Source organism: Acinonyx jubatus, chromosome B3 (assembly GCF_027475565.1).
Source record: "Acinonyx jubatus isolate Ajub_Pintada_27869175 chromosome B3, VMU_Ajub_asm_v1.0, whole genome shotgun sequence".
Taxonomy (NCBI): Eukaryota; Metazoa; Chordata; class Mammalia; order Carnivora; family Felidae; genus Acinonyx; species Acinonyx jubatus.
This window is the reverse complement of record NC_069386.1, coordinates 2,095,812-2,114,271: the sequence shown is the minus strand read 5'-3', so window position 1 is coordinate 2,114,271 and position 18,460 is coordinate 2,095,812. Positions and strand designations below refer to the sequence as shown.

Below are 18,460 nucleotides of genomic sequence, written 5' to 3'. Positions count from 1 at the left end.
CAAGCCTGAGCCCCTAAGGGATCTACCTGGCAGCACGCATCTACTGTGGTCTGAAGTCAGGACAGACCGGAGGGGTCAAGCCACGGGGGGCCTGGGTTGAGGTCCCAGCACTGGGGATGAAAAGACAGGGCCAGGAGCACTGCAAAGGAAGAGCCGTGGGCTTGACCACAAGCTAGATGTGGGCAGGGAAGCCGGCCGGGCCCACACAGGCAGACGACGCCGACGCCAAACCACAAACCCCACTTTGTCAAAGAAAGATGATAACGACTCAGGAACAAGTCTAAAAGGTCGCGATTACCAGATTTTTTTTAGGAGCGCCCCGGAAACACTTGCTAATTCAAAGACAAGGTCCAGAAATATGAGAATTTGGGAAGAGAGGCAGTCGTCATCCCTGGAAAGAGAAACAACTGTCTGCCCAGAAGTCATAAGAGAACCAAGTGGGGGGTCCCTGGGGGGCTCAGTCGGTTGAGCGTCCGACTTCGGCTCAGCTCATGATCTCGCGGTTTTTGCGTTCGAGCCCCGCGTCGGGCTCTGCGCTGACAGCTCGGAGCCCGGAGCCCGCTTCGGATGCTGTGTCTCCCTCTCTCTCTGCCCCTCCCCTGCTCGAGCTCTGTCTCTGTCTCTCAATAGTAAATGAACGTTTAAAAAAAGAGTAAGAAGAGAACCAACTGGAAAACCACTGGAAGCGATAGGAGTGAGTGACTTCATCAAAGGCGAGCATAAACATCAATGACTTTGTCACATTTTTGTTACAACTATGGTAACACCCAGTGGGAGATACCAAGAGACAACCTTAACGGGGATAGGCGTCAGGTCCACTTGAGGAGAACCACAAAACTTCACTGAGAGATAGGAAGAATAAATGAGTACACGGCGGGGCATCTCAGAAGAGCATGCGTGTCATAGAGCTACTAAATCCGTGAACTTGCACAGTTTTACAGGCCGATCAAAACCGCCGCGTGATCTTTCTCCCCATCTGGGGGGGGGGGGGGGCAGAGAAACTTGCAACAGTAGCTGCATCTAACTGAGCCGTTCATTCCTAATGCGATACAGACGAAGAGGTGTGACGAGAGAGAGACAGCCCTAGAGCTGTCCGAATGTAGAGTATACCCCTTGGACAAAAATACACAACTTGAGCTCAAAGCGTCCAGATAGGAAGCTGAGAGAGCTCGTGGGTGTATGGGGACTTCACGGGTACTACGCAAGGCATGTGTCAGTGAGGAAAGAGTAATTATTCAAGAAATAACACAAATGTGGCTCTTTAGTCATTGGGGGGAAATCACATGTCTGCACGGAACCCTGTATCAGAATGAATCTCAAGCGGCTAAGGAGGACCTGGGGCGCCTGGGGGGCTCAGTTGGTTGAGCCTCCAGCTCTGGATTTTGGCTCAGGTCATGATCCCAGGGTTGTGGGATCGAGTCCCACGTGGGGCTCTGTCCTGAGCATGGAGCCTGCTTGGGATTCTCTGTCTCTCTGTCTCTCTCTCTCTCCTGACTCCTCCCCACTCTCTCTCTCTCTCTAAAATAAAAATAAATCCATTAATTAAAGAAGAAAAAACTCCAGGGCACCTGGGAGGCTCAGTCAGTTGAGCATCGGACTTCGGATCAGGTCATGATCTCGCGGTTCGTGAGCTTGAACCCCACGTCAGGCTCTCTTCTGTCAATGCAGAGCCCGCTTCAGACCCTCTGCCCCCCTCTACCCACATGTTCTCTCTCTCTCTCTCTCTCTCTCAGAAAAAAACATTAAAAAAAAAAAAGAAGAAGAAAGCAAGAAGAAATCCCAGCACAAGGTCAACTTGAGCCATCAAGAAGTCGATACAAGTTTCCCTTTCTATAGTATCTCTGGGGCAGGGGCAGGGGCAGGAATTGCAAAGGGAAACACTGATCCGTTTACTCAAAACTACGGTAAAACAACTACCATGTCAAAGCCAAGTCGCCAAAAAAGATGAAAGGAAAGGAAAAGGAAAAGGAAAAGGAAAAGGAAAAGGAAAAGGAAAAGGAAAAGGAAAAGGAAAAGGAAAAGGAAAAGAAAATAAAAGCCACATAGCAGGTGGGCAGGAAACATTACCTGCAAAATGACAGAACGTTATTGTCTGTGGAAGGGCAGGTAATAAACGCAAATCAATGCACAGGCGGAGAAGAGATAATTTATAGGAGACAAAGGAGTTGGGAGAGTTAAGGAGAGAGTGGAGGAGAGAGAGGTAGGGAACAAAGGAGGGAAGGAAGGAGGGAGAGAACAGACTATAAAAGAAAGTAAGCCAAAATGTTGGGAATGTTAATCTCTGCATAGGACAACTGTGACTTACTCCCCTCCTTCAACGATTTGGTATTTTCTCTACTTTCTACGTTTCAAATCAGGCTGCAGCTGACCATCTGTGGTGTAGGGGTTCGACTGGCAACGCTGATTTTCTTGGTAGCACAAGAGGCAATAATGCTACACGATACAGTGATGGAAGCTGTGATTCGGTGAGAGACAGTGCGGAGTACCCAGTCCGCCGCTTAATGGCTGAGCGACCCAGGGCAAAATCACCTGACCTTGTGCCTCGGCGTCCCCATCAGTAAAATGGGCATAAAACGGTCCCTAGCTCACAGACTTGTTTGGATATCGAAGTGAGTTCATACAAGTGAGGCAGTTAAGCATGTAGCAAGGTGCAACAATCCCACGTTATAGACGACAAAGACTCAAGAAAGGTCAACAACTTTACCCAAAGCCCCACCCCATAGATCGACATTTCAGCTAGAGTTAAACCCACATGTAGCTGGTTCTAATCCCCAGGGGAAAGAGAAAAGTCAAGTTTAAAAAAAAAAAGGAAAAAAAGAAAGTTATCAGATAATACGCCTTGCTGGCTTTGGTGACATTGACAGGTGTCAGATGATTATTGATTAATCCAATCATTAACTTACAGGTGGAGCAGTGTAAATTTTGGTTTTGCGTCAGCTGCGTAGCAAAGGAGGGTTTTCTCCCTTCCTCCTTAGCGCCTGAGGGTATTCGCTTCGTAATTGGAAAAGCGACGAGGCAAGAAGTGACCCCCGACACCGCGTGTGCAAAGCTCCAGGCTGAGACCGGGACGAAGCCAGAGACGCCTGCAGCGTTCCCTGTCCCCTTCAGCCGGCGGCCGCGACTCACCATTTTGTCTTCAAACCCTCCCGTGGTCGCGAGGCAGAAGTCCTGTCCGTATCTGAGGACTTGACCCGTGGCGTTTCCGTCTGCCCTGCGCGTCAAGAATAAGCATCGCGTCAAGTCTCTGCAGTAAGATCCCTGCCACGTTCTAGTTCTGGTGCGTGCAACTGTGTTTATAACCCATGTTCTCACTAATGCGTGTCCACACTTTCGAGATGGCCGTTTCTGTTGGCCCTCAGATCCGGCTGGCACCCTGTCCCTGCGTCCGGCCACAGCCAGAACGCACAACGCCCCTTTATCTGTGGGCCCAGAGCACGTCACGCTGCCCTGCCCTGAGGAATTCTGGTCAGGTGCGCGGACAACTTTAGAAAGATCCAGGGTGACACATTGATTTGAACACACCTAACACAGCCTTCCCCCTCAACCCTCCGGGACGCGGAACTTGTGCTCCGCGTTTGGTTGTCTCAGCATGAATGAATTACCGGTATTCAAAAGAAATCTGAGGACTAAGAGGTCGGGCTACATTTTCGTAATAGAAACATTGCTATCCCTATTTCACGAGCAAAGTGAAGGCAAGGCTTTCCTACTGTAATCACGGATCTGCTGTCTGAGGATTTAATCGCTCATTTTCAAAACCTCAGGCACATTTTTGGTAAACAGTTCATTAAATAGAGCAACTCCCCTTGCACCGAGCTATCTAGTTTCGCTGTAAAAGCAACAGAGTGATTAAAAGCCACAGAAACACCCATAATGAGCTCCGAGCACCCCGAGAAGCTGTTAGCAAAACCCAGTCCAGACAGAGTGTAAATTTAGTTCTCTGGATCCAATACCTCGGAAGGAAGCCTTTATAATCGAACACGAATTAGCAGTTGCCCTGAGGTTTAAGGTGAAGGGTGTGTAAAAAGGGCCCCAACGGCGTCCTCAGGGGGGGACGGCAAGGCGGGAATCCCAGAGAAGGTTCCCACGGCCTTGGCCTCCAGGCACCCTGAAGCTCTGCGCGCAAACACATTTATGGCAAAAACGCGCGGACAAAGGGAGCGTCTCTACCTCAAAATGGTGAAAGTGTTTCTGCCAACCGGGATCCTGGTTTGAGCTGCGCTCAGGCCACAGGGCACCTCTAACTCGTCGCTCAGATGCGCTTTAATTTCATCGGGAGTCGCGCACAGGCTCAGGTCCCCGCCCAGAAACAGGTGGGCCCCCACCTCCGCGTGGGCGGGGTTCACGAGCATCACCTTGTCGCCACAGTGAACGTACCCATCCTCCGACACGGAAAGCTGCATCTACAACGGAAATGGGAGTTTTTCAGACTCACCTCACTGCCACGTGCACCTTCCTTCCTTCACTGTCTAGGACCCATTTCGTTGGTGGTAATACCACTAGGACCACTTGGGTAATAACCACTCTGGCTCCCTCGAGTTTTCCATTTCCTTCCTTTTCCTGCCGCCAATCTCCTCCCACGTCGCCAAAGTACCCCCCAAATCCCCAGTGAGGTAGAAAAAGCCGATGAAAAACCACTCAGGCTGACTCCACCACTAATGGATTCAAACTCACTGGAAATGCCTTCAGCACCAACCAAAGAGTGTTTTACATATTCCTGCACTGATGCGTTCATTTCTTCACTTGGAAAACGAGGGTAAACATAATTCAGGACAGCTTTCTCCTCTGTTCCTAAAATCTTAGGGAATTTTAAACATGGTGGTTTTGAGATCTAAAGGAAAAAACACCACCTGGTATTTTCCAAATGATAATTCATTTATGGAACGTTTGCTTGCCTGACTCACACTGAATTCAGTAGAATTTTGAAAACAGTGCTTGAGTTTAAAATTATCAGTCTCAGTAAGAGACTTTTTTTTAATTGTTTATTTATTTTTGAGAGAGAGAGCGACAGAGTGCGAGTGGGGAAGGAGCAGAGAGAGAAAGGGAGACACAGAATCCGAAGCAGGCTCCAGGCTCCGAGCTGTCAGCACAGAGCCCAACGCCGGGCTCGAACTCACGATCGGTGAGATCATGACCTGAGCCGAAGTCCGACATTTAACCAACTAAGCCACCCAGGCGCCCCAATAAGAGACTCTTAAACACAGAAAACAAACTGAGGGCTGATTGGGGGCGGGGCAGGGAATATGGGGGATGGGCCTTGAGGAGGGCACCTGTTGGGATGAGCAGTGGGTGTTTCTATGTAAGCGATGAACCACAGGAATCTACCCCCAAAACCAAGAGCACACTTTATGCACTGTAGGCTAGCCGACCTGACAATAAATTATATTTTTAAAAAATTTTTAATAAAATAAAATAAAATTACCGGTCTCAAGAGATTCTCTTTGAGTCTTCTGTTTCTCTGTATGAGAAGCTGTCCTTTACCTCTCTTCTCCAAGAAGTCCTTCATGAGCTCCTGGTGAAAGAGGGAGAGAACATGACCCAGAAGGACAACAGGCCTGAACGATACAGATGCTGGTGGCCGGTAGGTCAGAAGCACATCAAGTAGAAAGAGCAAAATTTGATCAAAAGAAATGTGAGCATAATGGGGAAGGGTGGAAATTCTCTTAGCATTTTTAAAATATTTTTGCTTCATTGTAGAATGTTTGAAAAAAATGAGAAAAGCACAAAACAGAAAGAAAGAAAAGAAAAAGCAGCATCACCTTGGAGGACTCCAGCCAGAGACAGTCCTGAGTAACCTTTGGAGGCCATGTGTCCCCCGCTGAGGTCTCAGCAGGTTGGTCGGTGACTGTCGCTGAAAGCCCACCCCCCCAACCCCCCCCACCCTCCCCCCATACACACACACAGCTAGATGGATACGTGATGGCCCAGGGCCTCTTCTGAGCCAGTGTCAGTGACAGGGACACCACGGGGACACCTAGGAGGCAGTGTGTGACGGGTGGGGGAGTGCCAGGGGGCAGTGCGTCCACGTAGAGCCCCCTCCCCGCCTGGAGGGCGGCCTCTGGAGCCCCTGAGTCTGTAAGGACGGAGGGAGCGTGATGGGCTCTGGCCTAACCCGGAGGCACCGAGTCCGGGACGTGTGACCGGGTCAGGGGGCGGCAGGTGAACTTTCTGGGCGTTCGGAGATGCGCGGGGTGAGGGGTACTGGGTGCCTGCGGGGTGAGGAAGGAGCCCGGGACGCTGGACTTGGGGCGGGGAGGGAGGTCCCCGGGACGTACCTCCTCCAGGTAGATGTCCTCATTCCAGTTGCCCATCCGCACTCCAGGACCATACAGGTTCTGCGCCATGGCGCCCTCTCCTCTGTCGGCCCCTGACACCGGACACCAGCGGTGTTAGCGTGCCTCGTAGTCATGGCAACCGGCCCCCCCCCCCCCGCGATTGGCCAGGCTCGGGGCCTGCTGACCAATCAGTGACAGCACAGGAGCCAGGGGCGGGGAGGAGTGAGGGTTGGAGGCGTGGGCAAAGGAAGGGTGGGGGGTAGGTGAGGGTTGGAGGGGTCGCCCTCCCCACCCCCTGCGTCTTCCACCCCCCAGGAGAGATCTACCTGAGCTGGGCTGCAGAGCAGGGGGGAGGAGAAACTCCAGCGGGCAGGCCTCTTAGAGTTAAACACGTCAAACCTTTTCCTTCTGCGGCTCCGGGCGGGGTCAGTCCGGGAAGGGTGGGGCTCTTGATCTCAGGGTCCTGAGTTCCAGCCCCACCTTGGGCGTAGAGATCAAGATCTTGAAAATAAATACGAAACCATTTTCTGATGTGGGGACCAAAGGCAGAAGGAAATGTAGATGAAATCAAATTGCCTTATAACCTGCAGCCCGCTGACAAATACTTGGGGCGGGCAGAGGAGGATTTTCCTTCTGGAACTCTCCGCTGTCCTAATGCTAATGCTTTGCTAGAGGGGAGAACAGCCTTAGCTTGACAATAGCCAGGCCTCCAGGATCTTGTGAGTCTTTCTTAGCATATGAAAGTCCTTCTGGACGCTTCACCCTGTGTTTACCTCCCCCAACTCCCAAGTATATAATCAGTCTCTCCTCAAGGCCCTGTCTGTCCCCTAGTCGTCTCCCTTCCAGGAGGGAACAGAAAGAAAGCTGACACCCCACCACCCCCTCCTCAGGAGGGACATGTGTGACATTCCTCAGACACTCACGGATGCCCCAGGGCAAAGGAAAGGGGAAAAAAAGCAAACAAAGGGTTAACCGACAGAGCTCACAGCCCTGGGGAACCTGAGTCCCCATCAGTTTACATACGTCTTGGTAAATTACAAGAAAAAGGCAACTTTGCCCAAAGCCTAAGCTCCAGAAACCTATAGGCGGTTTCCTGGAGCCCAGACCTCACCCTCCCCTCCACAGTGATGTGGGAACAGAGACCAGAAGGAAATGGCAGGTGACATTAAGTTTCGTCAAAACCTGCAGGCCCTTGAGATACTTGAGGCAAATACGTAGAACCTTCCCCACCCCACCCCCCCCAAGCCCCTGCGGTCCTAGTGTTAACTTCTCAAGAGAGGGAAACCAGCCTCAGCTGGACAACAGCAAGGCCCCTGGCATCTTCCCAGTCCTCGTTAGCACATCAAAGTCCTTCTGGAGGCTTCCCTTAGGCCTTCACCTCCCCAACTGCATAGTATACGAGGAGCCACTCTTCACCACCCCAGTGCAGCTTTCCAGCCCACCCGTCCTGTCCCCTTGCTTTCATAAAGTCGCCTTTTTGCACCGAAGACAGTTCAAGAATTCTTCCTGGGCCGTTGGCTCCAAACCCCCACCTTTTCCACATCATTTTCCTTTTCCTTTAACCTTTCGAATCTGAATGGAAAACACAGCGCAGGTAAAGGACCTGTCACTCGTTGACACAAAGAGGAGCTTTGGGATGGAAACCCACCGCCCCTCCACCCCCCCCACCCCCGCTGTCTGTCTTGTGGCGGCAGCAGCAGCAGAGTGACCTTGACCCTCAGAGGATGCATCCTCACTGCAGAAAGTTGGAACCCAAATAACATCGAAGGAAGCGGGAAGGCAGAATTACAATGTCACTGCCTCCGAAGTAGGAAACGTGTCAGGTTAGCCTATTTCTGTTCACGCGGTTCTGAGGCAGGACACAGCTCCCTGGGCTTCACGGCATCCCTGCCTCCCCCGTCCCCAGTCTCCCAAGTGACCCGACAAGCCTGTGGTTTGCAAGAATTCCTGATAAAGCTAGAATAGGCCGGAGCCAACGTTTTCAAAGGTCGTGACCTGAGCCAAAGTCGGAGGCTCAACCCACTGAGCCACCCAGGCCCCCCGGTCTCCGTGTAACTTAATGAAGTTGTAATGAGTCGGTTATTTGGTAAGAACTTACCCCAGTGTGGCTGCGCCCCCCCCACCCCCCCACCCCCCGCCTCCGGGGCGCCGCTCTCGTCGAATATGCTGCGTCTCTGCACGTTATGGGCGTAACAATACGCTATGTACATCCTGTTTGTGAAACTGCTTTTTAAATGAGTCAGGAGGGGCGCCTGGGTCGGTTGAGCGTCCGACTTCGGCTCAGGTCATGGTCTCGCGGTCCGTGAGTTCGAGCCCCGCGTCGGGCTCTGGGCTGACGGCTCAGAGCCTGGAGCCTGTTTCAGATTCTGTGTCTCCCTCTCTCTGACCCTCCCCTGTTCATGCTCTGTCTCTCCCTGTCTCAAAAATAAATAAATAAAACGTTAAAAAAAAATTAAATGAGTCAGGAGAAGACCTGGGCCACGGACACAACTGGGTGATGATGGACGCAATCCTTGTCGCTGGTGCTCCCTGCTATCGCGCGTGGGTATGAAAGAGCGGCCCTACCTCAGCCGACTCCATCTTGTTCCGTGTCCTCCACCTTGAGTGACTATGTCCCCGACATGGCCCCTTTCCGGGAAAATCGCAGAAACCTCAGACCACGCCTCCTCCCCTTGAGTAACCTCCCGCTCACCTGATCAAACTTCCCAATCAAAACACGCCCGGCGACCTGCCTAACGGGACTCCGGCTCTTCCCCAGCCAATCGGCTGAGGCCACGACCTTTCCCCAGCCAATCGGCCAAGGCCACAACCCTTCCCCAGCCAATCGGCTGAGGCCACAGCCATTACCTCACCAACTGCCCCTAGACCCCTATAAAACCTTTGTGCGTTTGAAACTGGCTCTCTCTCCCGGCATCTCACCACTGCACCGGTGCAGGTAGGGGACTGAGCTCGAGCTAGCTCGAATAAAGGCTCTTTGCTTTTGCATCGGACTCGGCTCCCTGGTGGTCTTTGGGGATCGCGAATTCTGGGCATAACAGGTACAGGTCGCTGCCTGGCGTTGCTACTGCGACCTGATCATCCGCTGTGTTTCTTGGAAGGCGGGTCTGGCCACACGTTCTCTCCGCTTCTGCTCACCTCCTTAGGTTGCCCTCTGTGCTGTAAGGGAGCTGACCGGATGTGCGATCCATGGGGACGCTTTTGTCTTTCATTCACCGCCTGCTGACCTCCACTGTTGCCAACGGGAAGTCAGCCGTCAGTCTTCAGGCTGTCCTTGTGCCATCGCTAAGGTTGGTGTGCGGGCTCCTCTGCTTTCCAGATGCTCTCTGCGTCTTTGGCTTTCATCGCGGATTGCGGTCTGGGGGAGGGCGGGGATCTCCGGGCATTCGTCCCTCTTGGATCGCACTGAGCTGCCTGAGTGTGTAGACTGGTTTCTTTTTGAATCAAATGTGGGATTTGCCATTATTTCTTTGAATTTCTGTCTCCTCCTTTTTACCTCTCCTCTTCTCCTGGGACTCCCATTACGCAATGTGGGTGCACTTTGTGAAGTGCTACATTTCTCTACGGCCACATTCATTGTTCTTCCTTCTTTTTCCTCTCTGGCCCTCAGATTGCATCATTTTCTATTGTTTGATCTCCAAGTCTGCTTACATTCTCTTTTTCTTTTTTTTAATTTATTTTTGAGAAAGAGAGTGTGCGAGTGGGTGAGGGACAGAAAGAAAGGGAGAAGACACAGAACCCAAAGCAGCGGAGCAGGCTCCAGGCTCTGAGCTGTCAGCACTGAGCCCAACACGGGGCTCGAACTCGTGAACCATGGGATCATGACCCGAGCTGAAGTCAGACACTCAAGCGACTAAGCCACCCAGGTGCCCCTCTGCTTACTTTTTCTTACGCCAGCTCAAATCTGCTGTTCCACCTGTCCAGTGAATTCATTTCGGTCACAATGTTTTTCAGTTCCAGAATTTCTGCCTGGTTCTTTTTTTTATCATTTCTTTATGAGTGTTACGGATTTGATGAGATATTGATGTCATACCTTCCTTAAATTCTATAATATGGTTTCCCTTAGTACTTTGAACATATTTTTTTTAACGTTTATTTACTTTTGAGAGAGAGAGAGTGTGTATGAGCGAGTGCAAGTGGGGGAGGGGCAGAGAGACAGGGAGACACAGAATCCCAAGCAGGCTCCAGGCTCTGAGCTGTTGGCATAGAGCCTGACACGGGGCTCAAACTCACAAACCGTGAGATCATGAGCTGAAGTCGGACGCTTAACCGACTGAGTCACCCAGGTGCCCCTAAACATATTCTTAATCACTTTGGAGAGTTTCCCTGATAAGTCCAACATCTGGACCCTCTCAAAGCCTGTCTTTTCCCCCAAATATGACTCACATTTTCCTCTGTGTTGGCAGGTTTCATAATCTTTTGTTGGAAGCTAGTCATTTTCGGCAATGTGCGATAGCAATTCTGTGCATGACCCTCCACACTTGGTGCCTATTGTTTGGCGACCTTGGTTGGACTGGCTCATTGAGACCTGTCTCCCCTCCCCCTAGCAGTGTGCAGCCCTCTGATGTCACCATTCAGGGGTACCATTCAGGAGGGCACTGACTCCCCCCCCCCCCCCAATGATTCTTAATATGATAAACAAAGGACCATAACAGGGCATCTCACAACTTACAACAGATGGATTTAAAGGTCAGATAATAATAACAAAATGCTAAGGAGCCTGGGTGGCTCAGTCAGGTAAACGTCTGACTTCAGCTCAGGTCATGCTCTCGCGGTTCATGAGTTCGAGCTCCGTGCTGGGCTCTGTGCTGACAGCTCGGCTTTGGATTCTGTGTCTCCCTCTCTCTCTGCCCCTGCCCCACACTTGCACTCTGTCTTCCTCTCTCTCAAAAATAAACACTTAAAAAAATAATAATAACAAAATGCTAAACAAACCTGCAAGTTTTTTTCTTACTTTTCCAAATGTTTACCTTCATTTTTGAAACATTAGAAAATGCTTATTTTCTACATAATTATTTAACATTTTTCATTCGTAACCCTCCAAAACCCTCAAAGCTAAGGTTAAAACAGAGATACACTCATGCCTTTCTGGCCACTATAAAATTGGCTCAGTTCTTATTTAGCCATAAATATCTCCTTGAAATCAGGCCATCACTCCTTCCCCTTTCCAGTTAACTATGATTTTGACGTAGACCAGGTATATACCAGAAAACATATCTGCTATTTCTTTTCATGCTTTGATGAGACCCTTGGAAAAATTTAATTGGAACCTTTTGTTACTTACTTGTGAAACATCTGGTGGGAAAAGAAAAGCCAAAGAAATACTTGGACGCGATCATGTTTAGAAAAGAGAAGTGGGACAAAGTTCAGCCATTAGGAAAGAGAACTGAGTTATAGTCTTAGGAGCCAGTAAGTACTGGGGTCCCAAGGATAAGCTTTCGAGTCCTCCCTGGATGACAAATATCAGAAGTCATAAAGGCATAGTAAAGAAAATCACGGGGTTGATGCACCTTTCACTCTGCTCATGTGAGCATTTCTGTCTCGGAGCCTCGTTTCTTTCACCAATAAAAACAGGTTAAGGCTTACCTCCCCGATAACTCTCCAGGAAGCATTTCCCAGATCCTCTGCAGTGTGTTAATAGATCAGAGTGGGGAAGAGCTCTGTTGTCAGTATGTTTAGGAAATGCGGGTCAGAGGGGTGTCCTCATAATAGCCTGCCTTGGAACCTCAGACATCATGGTGTCATAAACCCACAAAGATGTGATGACACACAGTATTGCCCCAGCTGAATTCAACGTGGAAGACTTTTTAAAATATTTTTAACGTGTATTTATTTTTGAGAGACAGCATGAGCAGGGGAGGGGCAGAGAGAGAGGGACACACAGAATCCGAAGCGGGCTCCAGGCTCCGAGCTGTCAGCACAGAGCCCAATGCAGGGCTCGAACCCACGAACTGTGAGATCATGACCTGAGCAGAAGTGGGACGCTCAATCGGCTGAGCCCCCCAGGCGCCCCTGCAAACATGGAAGCCTTTTTAAAAGAATCAGCTGGTAAGACCAATACTTTAAGACGGACTCAGAGATTTTGTGAGGCTCAAATGACATAATAATATGAAAGACAGGTAGGATTTGGCCATGCTCTTGAAAGAACCAAGGAAAGGTTGGGATGGGGGGAGAATGAGGGGAGGGGGGTGGGGGTGGGGGTTGGGGAGGCAGCAGGATGAAGCCAGCACAGAAACAGGGACTCAGGGAACATCTAAAGGACCAGAGAGGACCATGAGGCAATGAAGGTGGACAGAGGGAGATGGTGAGGGGCCCCCGGCACCACCGTGGGGGACAGGGATTTTCTTGCATAAGTGGCAGAGAGCCACCGCAAGGTCCTGAAGTCAAAGCCACCACCGGCAGAGGCCAGGCACACCTCAGAGACGTGTAGAGTCCCTTCCAGAACACTGCAATAAAAAGTGAGTCACAAGAATTTTTTGGTTTCCCAGGGCATATAAAAGTCACGTTCACACCGCACTGTGGCCTATCAATCACGCAACAGCATGGTGTCTAAGAAAAACAACGCGCCGACCTTAATTTAAAAATACTTTATTGCTAAAAAATGCTAACCATCATCTGAGCTTTCAGTGAGTCACAATTACTGAGCACAGACCACCATAACCAATATAAGAATGATGTCAAGAGAACGTTGGAAATAGGGCAAGAGTTACCAAAATGAAACACAGAGACACAAAGCGAGCAGACACTGCTGGAAAATGCAGCCCTTGGACTTGCCTGACACAGCATGGCCACAAAGCTTCAGTTCGTAAGAAATGCGAGATCTGCGCGGTGCGGGAGAGTGAGGTGTGCCTGTCGAGCTGGTGGGGGGTTTGCTGGGGCCACAGCCTGTTGCACGGACTTGGGGCCAACAGGCCGGGCAGCAGGCAGGAGGCCCAGCCAGGAAACAGCGTCGTGATGAGTGCACGTAAGTGTGGTGGCGGCAGTGAGAACAGAGGCAGAACCGAACAAGGAAAGAGCCCGCGTGGCTACTGTCACCTCTCGGAAAATGCGCGTTGGGGAATCCGTTCAGTTCATCCGACCCAGATGCGTCGCGTGCCGAGCTCAGTGCTCAGCATTTGGGACACGGGGATGACAGAGACGCTCCTGCTAATGTGGCTATTGAGTCAGAGGAGACGACTCTGACCAAGTGCACACGTGTGAGACACGCTGCCGAAGGCCCAGTGAGAGCAGACTCCTCGAAGGGGTATCGGCAGGTGTTTTCCCGCTGAACAACGTCCTTCCGTGAGCTAGGCAGGGCGACTGCGCAATCACTTTCTAATGCCTCGTCTTATCAGGCATCTCCAGTCCTGTCCCAAGAGCGTAAGGTAGTGTCTGACCAGAAAGAGGTCTTCTGGTCTTTTTGTCTCCATCTGCTTTCCTCCTGGGTGCGCCAGACCCCTGTGGAAAAGACCCCCGACCAGCGCCCCTCTAACTCTCCCCAGCCGGACGTGAGCACAGAGCCCGGCATTTGGCACAGGGAAGGATCCGAGGGACTCCTTCTTCTCGTCTTCTCCTCGTCACCCCTGTGCCAAAGGCCAGTGCCCCTCCGTTCAAGCTACCTCTTGGGTGATAGACTTGCGTGTAATCTGAAGTCCAGACAGCAGAAGAAATTTCCTTCCGTGTACAATCCCGGCTTCTGTAGAGGGCGGACCCTGTTGGGAGGAAACCCTTCCGTTCTACGCAGCACGCTGGTGGGGTTGGAAGTACCAAGGTGGACCCAGGGCTGGGTGTGACAGCAGGGGAGGGAAGGAGCCAAGTGGTCCTGCCTAGAAGAACGGGAAGAAAGCAAGTTTCCCAACGGGGTGGAGCATTCTGGCAAAGCAGCTCGCGCCAGAGGGAGAAGTCCCCTGAGACCCATGAAGTCTGGGGAGGACTTTGGGCTTCCCAGGGGCATGAAGGGGGACGTCGAGCCACCTGTTCCACATCTCAAAGAGCGGGGATGCCTCTGATATTTAGGTTTCAAGAGCATTCCTCTCTTAAAGTCACCAGAAATTTATGTCAAACTTTCTTCCCCTTTTTTAAAAAAAAATGTTTATATATTCCTGAGACAGAGACCATGAGCGAGGGAGGGGCAGGGGGGGATGGGGGACAGAGGATCTGAAGCAGGCTCCTCACTGACAGCAGCGAGCCCCATGGGGGCTTAAACTCTTCGCAGCCCTCAGCGCCCCGCCCACGGGACCACTCGCCTGTGCCCCCCTGCCCCTCGGCCTGCCTTCCTCATCAAAAGAGGGGACCTTTGCAAGCCAAAAACCAGTCATTCTGGAGGCATTGCAACCATTCCAACACTTTGGGCACAGAACATGAGCTGGTTCCAGGAAATCCTCCAAGATACCGGGTAAATGCGCCCAGGAGGGAATCAGGACAAATGCACGTTTGCCCAGAACGGCCCCTTTTCCAGTGTCGTTCATCCGATGGGGAAAGACAGGGTGTGTCCTTTCACAAACAAGGAAACAGAAGTGCAGAGAGGTTGTGGGAAATTCCCAAGTTCGCATCAGAGCTGGAACTGAAACCCACCACAGAATGCAGGGAGAGAGGCAGAGGGGAGAACGGAGAGAAGACAGAAAGTATGGCCCCAGCGTAAGCTCACGGCGACCACAGGTCCTACACCGCTTCTACTCACACATCATTTCGTTCTGGCTTTGCCCTTACAAGGGCTTGGAAGATAATTCTAGGTTCTGGGGCCAGCTCTGTGATTTCAGACACAGGCTGCGGAGTCAGACATTCTCAGTTCAGGTCCCAGAGCCAACCCCTCACGGGCTGTGTGACTGTCGGGCCGAGTCACGACCTCTCTGTGACTCAGTCTCCCCGCCTGTAGTATGAGGAAATCGTAATGCCCATCTCGCGTGGTTCCGGTGATGCATGAGAAGATACATGGAACCTGGTAGATACTGCTGCTTACCCTTTTGCAAACACTGCCTTCTGGAGGGGCGCGACCGAGCAGTTTTCTGTCTGCCAGACTTGCAGTTTTCAAGTTCAAGGGAAACTTCATTTGGCTCATGGGAAAACGAAGACCCAGCCAGGGGAAGATAAGTGTCTAAGGTCACAGCTAGTGTTGTCAGAGCAGGCGCCAAGACCCAGAACTCGTCGTTTCTTCCATTAGACTATAAAGGTCCCAACTAAGATGCTGAAAGCTGAAGCGTGTCCTTGATACAAAATTCACAAATAGTAATGGCAGCGACACTGAGTACGAGGGGTCTATGCCCTCGAAGCACGAAGAAAAAGTGCAGCACGAAGAAAAAATCCCGCGGGGAGTTCATGCTCTACAAAGGGATCATCGTCCTGGCTCTTGGGGTGATATCTGTGGCTCAGTGGGGAGACCTGAACTTCTCGAAAGCATAAAGCCAGTGCCAGGCTATAGCGTGGCTCGAACCCCAACTTCGAGGCTCGAACCCTGACTTCAGCCAGGACAGGGATCTTCTGTTTATCAGCATCTGACAAATACCCTGAGAATATCCGGGAAGCCCTTTTATCCGCAGCTGTTGAGACAGGAAACCACGGTAATGATTCCGGAAGGCAGTTTTGCATTATGATATCAAATGCCTTAAAATTAAGTGCCTGGATCTCTCAATTCCACTTCAACCATATGAAACCAAGGAGATGTGTCCTTTAATAGAAAAAACAATTTGCAAAAAAACACAACCCAAATATCCAATACTAATGGGTTGTTTCAGTAAATTGTGGAGCATTTATGTTTTGGAAAGTTATGCAGCTATTAAAAATCATGATATAAGAACATTATTGGGGCACCCAGGTGGCTCAGCCGGTTAAGTGACCGAGTTCAGCTCAGGTCATGATCTCGCAATTTGTGAGTTCAAGCCCCGCGTCGGGCTCTATGCTGACAGCTCAGAGCCTGGAGCCTGTTTCAGATTCTGTGTCTCCCTCTCCTCTTCGGGCTCTCTCTCTCTCTCTCTCTCTCTCTCTCAAAAATAAATAAACATTAAAAAAAATTTTTTTAAAGAACATTATTTAACGACCTGGGGACTTTTCACCATATATTAGACGAAAACAGGATTGCAAAATAGTTTATAATGTAAGACGTCTATTTTGTAAAAATGTGTATCCTAGGGAAAAACCTATATAGTTTATAAATTTGTGTGTGTATCATGTGTGTGTACATTTAGATGTGTAACATGCATGTGTGTTATATAATATAATATCTAATATTATATGGAATCATATGCATGTATAATCTATAAGTATATAATCTATATACATTTAGGATCCTGATACATGTAGCTGGTGGGGAGGGGACATCAGGCGTTCTGTATGAGCCTGCATTTTGTTGTAATCATAAACAAAGAAAATACTCTGAGAGCACTGGCCCGGTGCTAGTCCACACCTACCTAAACGGAAGCTCTGATCTGTATCACAGTGGCAGGAATCATAGACAGAATGTTTCAGGGGGGTGGAGACACTAGGACAGAATGGGAGCCAGTTTTCCGCCCAAATTCCTCCAAGCACCTCACTCAGCAGATGTCGGTGGCTTTAATAGAATCAGGTGGGACAGTTTCATGCACTCCTTGGTCACTGTCGTGGGGAAGAAGAGCTTTTGAGGACAAGGTCTTTCCTGACCTTTCTTGGGGGGACTTTGAGTCCATCGTGGGGCAATTGTGCCCTCGTGTGGCTGGTCTTGAGTACAGCTTTCTGTCTGTACCAATGACACCAGGGTGAGAGAGTCTATGGGCTCGGGACAGGAGACCCGGTTTACAAATGTTCCCAAAGGGAGATGTTGAGCAGGGCTTCTAGAAATTATAATGCATCTTCCCTCCAAATGACGAACACTGACGTTGAGAGCCAGCCACATGTCAAAAGCCTCATGAGCCATTATCCACTGCAACAGTCTTGTGGTAACACGTTTCCTATTAGATTCCAAGAGTGTCCGAATATTTGAGGTCCCCAGCACAACGCTTTTCCGGCTTTGATGTTTCCTCGACTTGGATGTCCTTACTCAAGATGCACCTTCTCTGTGCAGTATCTACCCATTCATCAAGACTGACCCCAAGGCCACCTCCCCGACAGCATCCCCAGACTGCATTAAGCCAGGTCCCCACCTTGGGCTCTCATGGAACTTTGTATTTTCTCTACAGTCCCAAATGTACGCAAGTTTTCTTAGCAACGAGCGATTTGGACGAATGTGAGCCCCGGGGGGACAGCGGTCTTTGTTTCCGTGGCACGTCCTTAGCACAGTGCCTGACAGAGCAGGTGCTCAGAATACACATTACATCAGTGAGCGGCTTCGTAATATTCTTCCTTTCCAGCTCTCTTGGGACCAGACATGGCCCGGTCCTGTACCAGCATCTTGCCCCAGTCATGGACAGAAATGTTAGTCCCTGAAAATACCCAGCTGCGGAGTAAACACTGAGTGTCTGCACGGGGACTCGACAACTTCCCATCTGCTGACAGCCTTTGAACACCTGTCCACTCGGGGCTCACGTGGACGCTTCAGCATTAGGCAAGCCTCAGTTTCCCCACACCGTGGGGGAAGGATGCTATCTTCTTCCTCTCGTACTCAGAGCGCGATCTGAACCCAGGGCGGGCAGAAAACCCTCTCCGGCTTGTCCCAGGCGAACTGCTGTTCTACTTCCGTCCCCAAGCTTCTGGAGTGACGTTCCTACGCGCGGCTGCCTTCTGAGCTCCCCGGGCTCACGCACCCCCTCCACCCGTGCCCACAAACCGAGGCTCACTCCCTCCCCCTGAGTCTGGGAGCAGAAGGTGACTGGGTTTTGTCTGATAAGCGGATTCCTCTGTTCCCATAAGATGGGTGGGTACCTCGGGGCAGGGATCGTGACCCCATCCAGTCTGAAAGCCGCGCAGAGCCCTCCATGGGTGTCGGCCGCTGCCGTCCTGGTCCGACCCCAGGCTTGTGAACCAACGTCACAGCACAGCCTACTGCCAGAGCTGTTCCCTTGACCAGACATTCGTGCAGATGGTGGTTACAGGCCCCGCCACGACAGTGCCAGAACAGACCGCCGAAGCACCTGCTCCCCAACCCCAGCCCCCATGCATTTGGCATCCGAGGAAGAATCACTGCGGAACACGCAGAAATCTCCTCTCTCTGCTCAGTGTGGCACTCAAATAAACTATTTGTTTTTTGCTGGGGAAAAAACGCTGTTTTTCATAAACACCCATATTCACTTGATAAAACTCTTTCA

The 18,460-nt window shown here is 50.8% G+C and overlaps 1 protein-coding gene and 1 long non-coding RNA gene across 8 annotated transcripts in view; one reads left to right on the top strand and one right to left on the bottom strand.

Annotated features, from left to right (window-relative positions):
* The window catches only part of CFAP161 (cilia and flagella associated protein 161), a 62,114-nt gene extending 53,141 nt beyond the window's left edge, over positions 1–8,973 (bottom strand). For 5 of the 7 annotated variants that reach the window (XR_008298922.1, XM_053223468.1, XM_053223466.1 and 2 more), the window contains exons 1-6: positions 8,838–8,973; positions 6,599–6,773; positions 6,273–6,364; positions 5,420–5,509; positions 4,168–4,400; positions 3,127–3,211 (exon numbers count right to left, since the gene is read on the bottom strand). Coding sequence is in view for 6 of the 7 variants with exons in the window: in XM_053223468.1 (XP_053079443.1) it covers positions 3,127–3,211; positions 4,168–4,400; positions 5,420–5,509; positions 6,273–6,341 (477 nt within the window). In the remaining variant the exon portion in view is untranslated. The remainder of the gene's footprint in view (positions 1–3,126; positions 3,212–4,167; positions 4,401–5,419; positions 5,510–6,272; positions 6,365–6,598; positions 6,774–8,837) is intronic. The other 2 variants (XM_027068244.2, XM_027068246.2) reach the window with 2 other exon arrangements.
* Positions 8,974–9,087: 114 nt separating this feature from the next.
* On the top strand, positions 9,088–17,773 carry LOC106965915 (uncharacterized). Its single transcript, XR_001428711.3, has 3 exons — positions 9,088–9,207; positions 9,416–9,559; positions 17,567–17,773. It is a non-coding gene; the product is annotated as an uncharacterized LOC106965915 (long non-coding RNA).
* Positions 17,774–18,460: the final 687 nt, after the last annotated feature.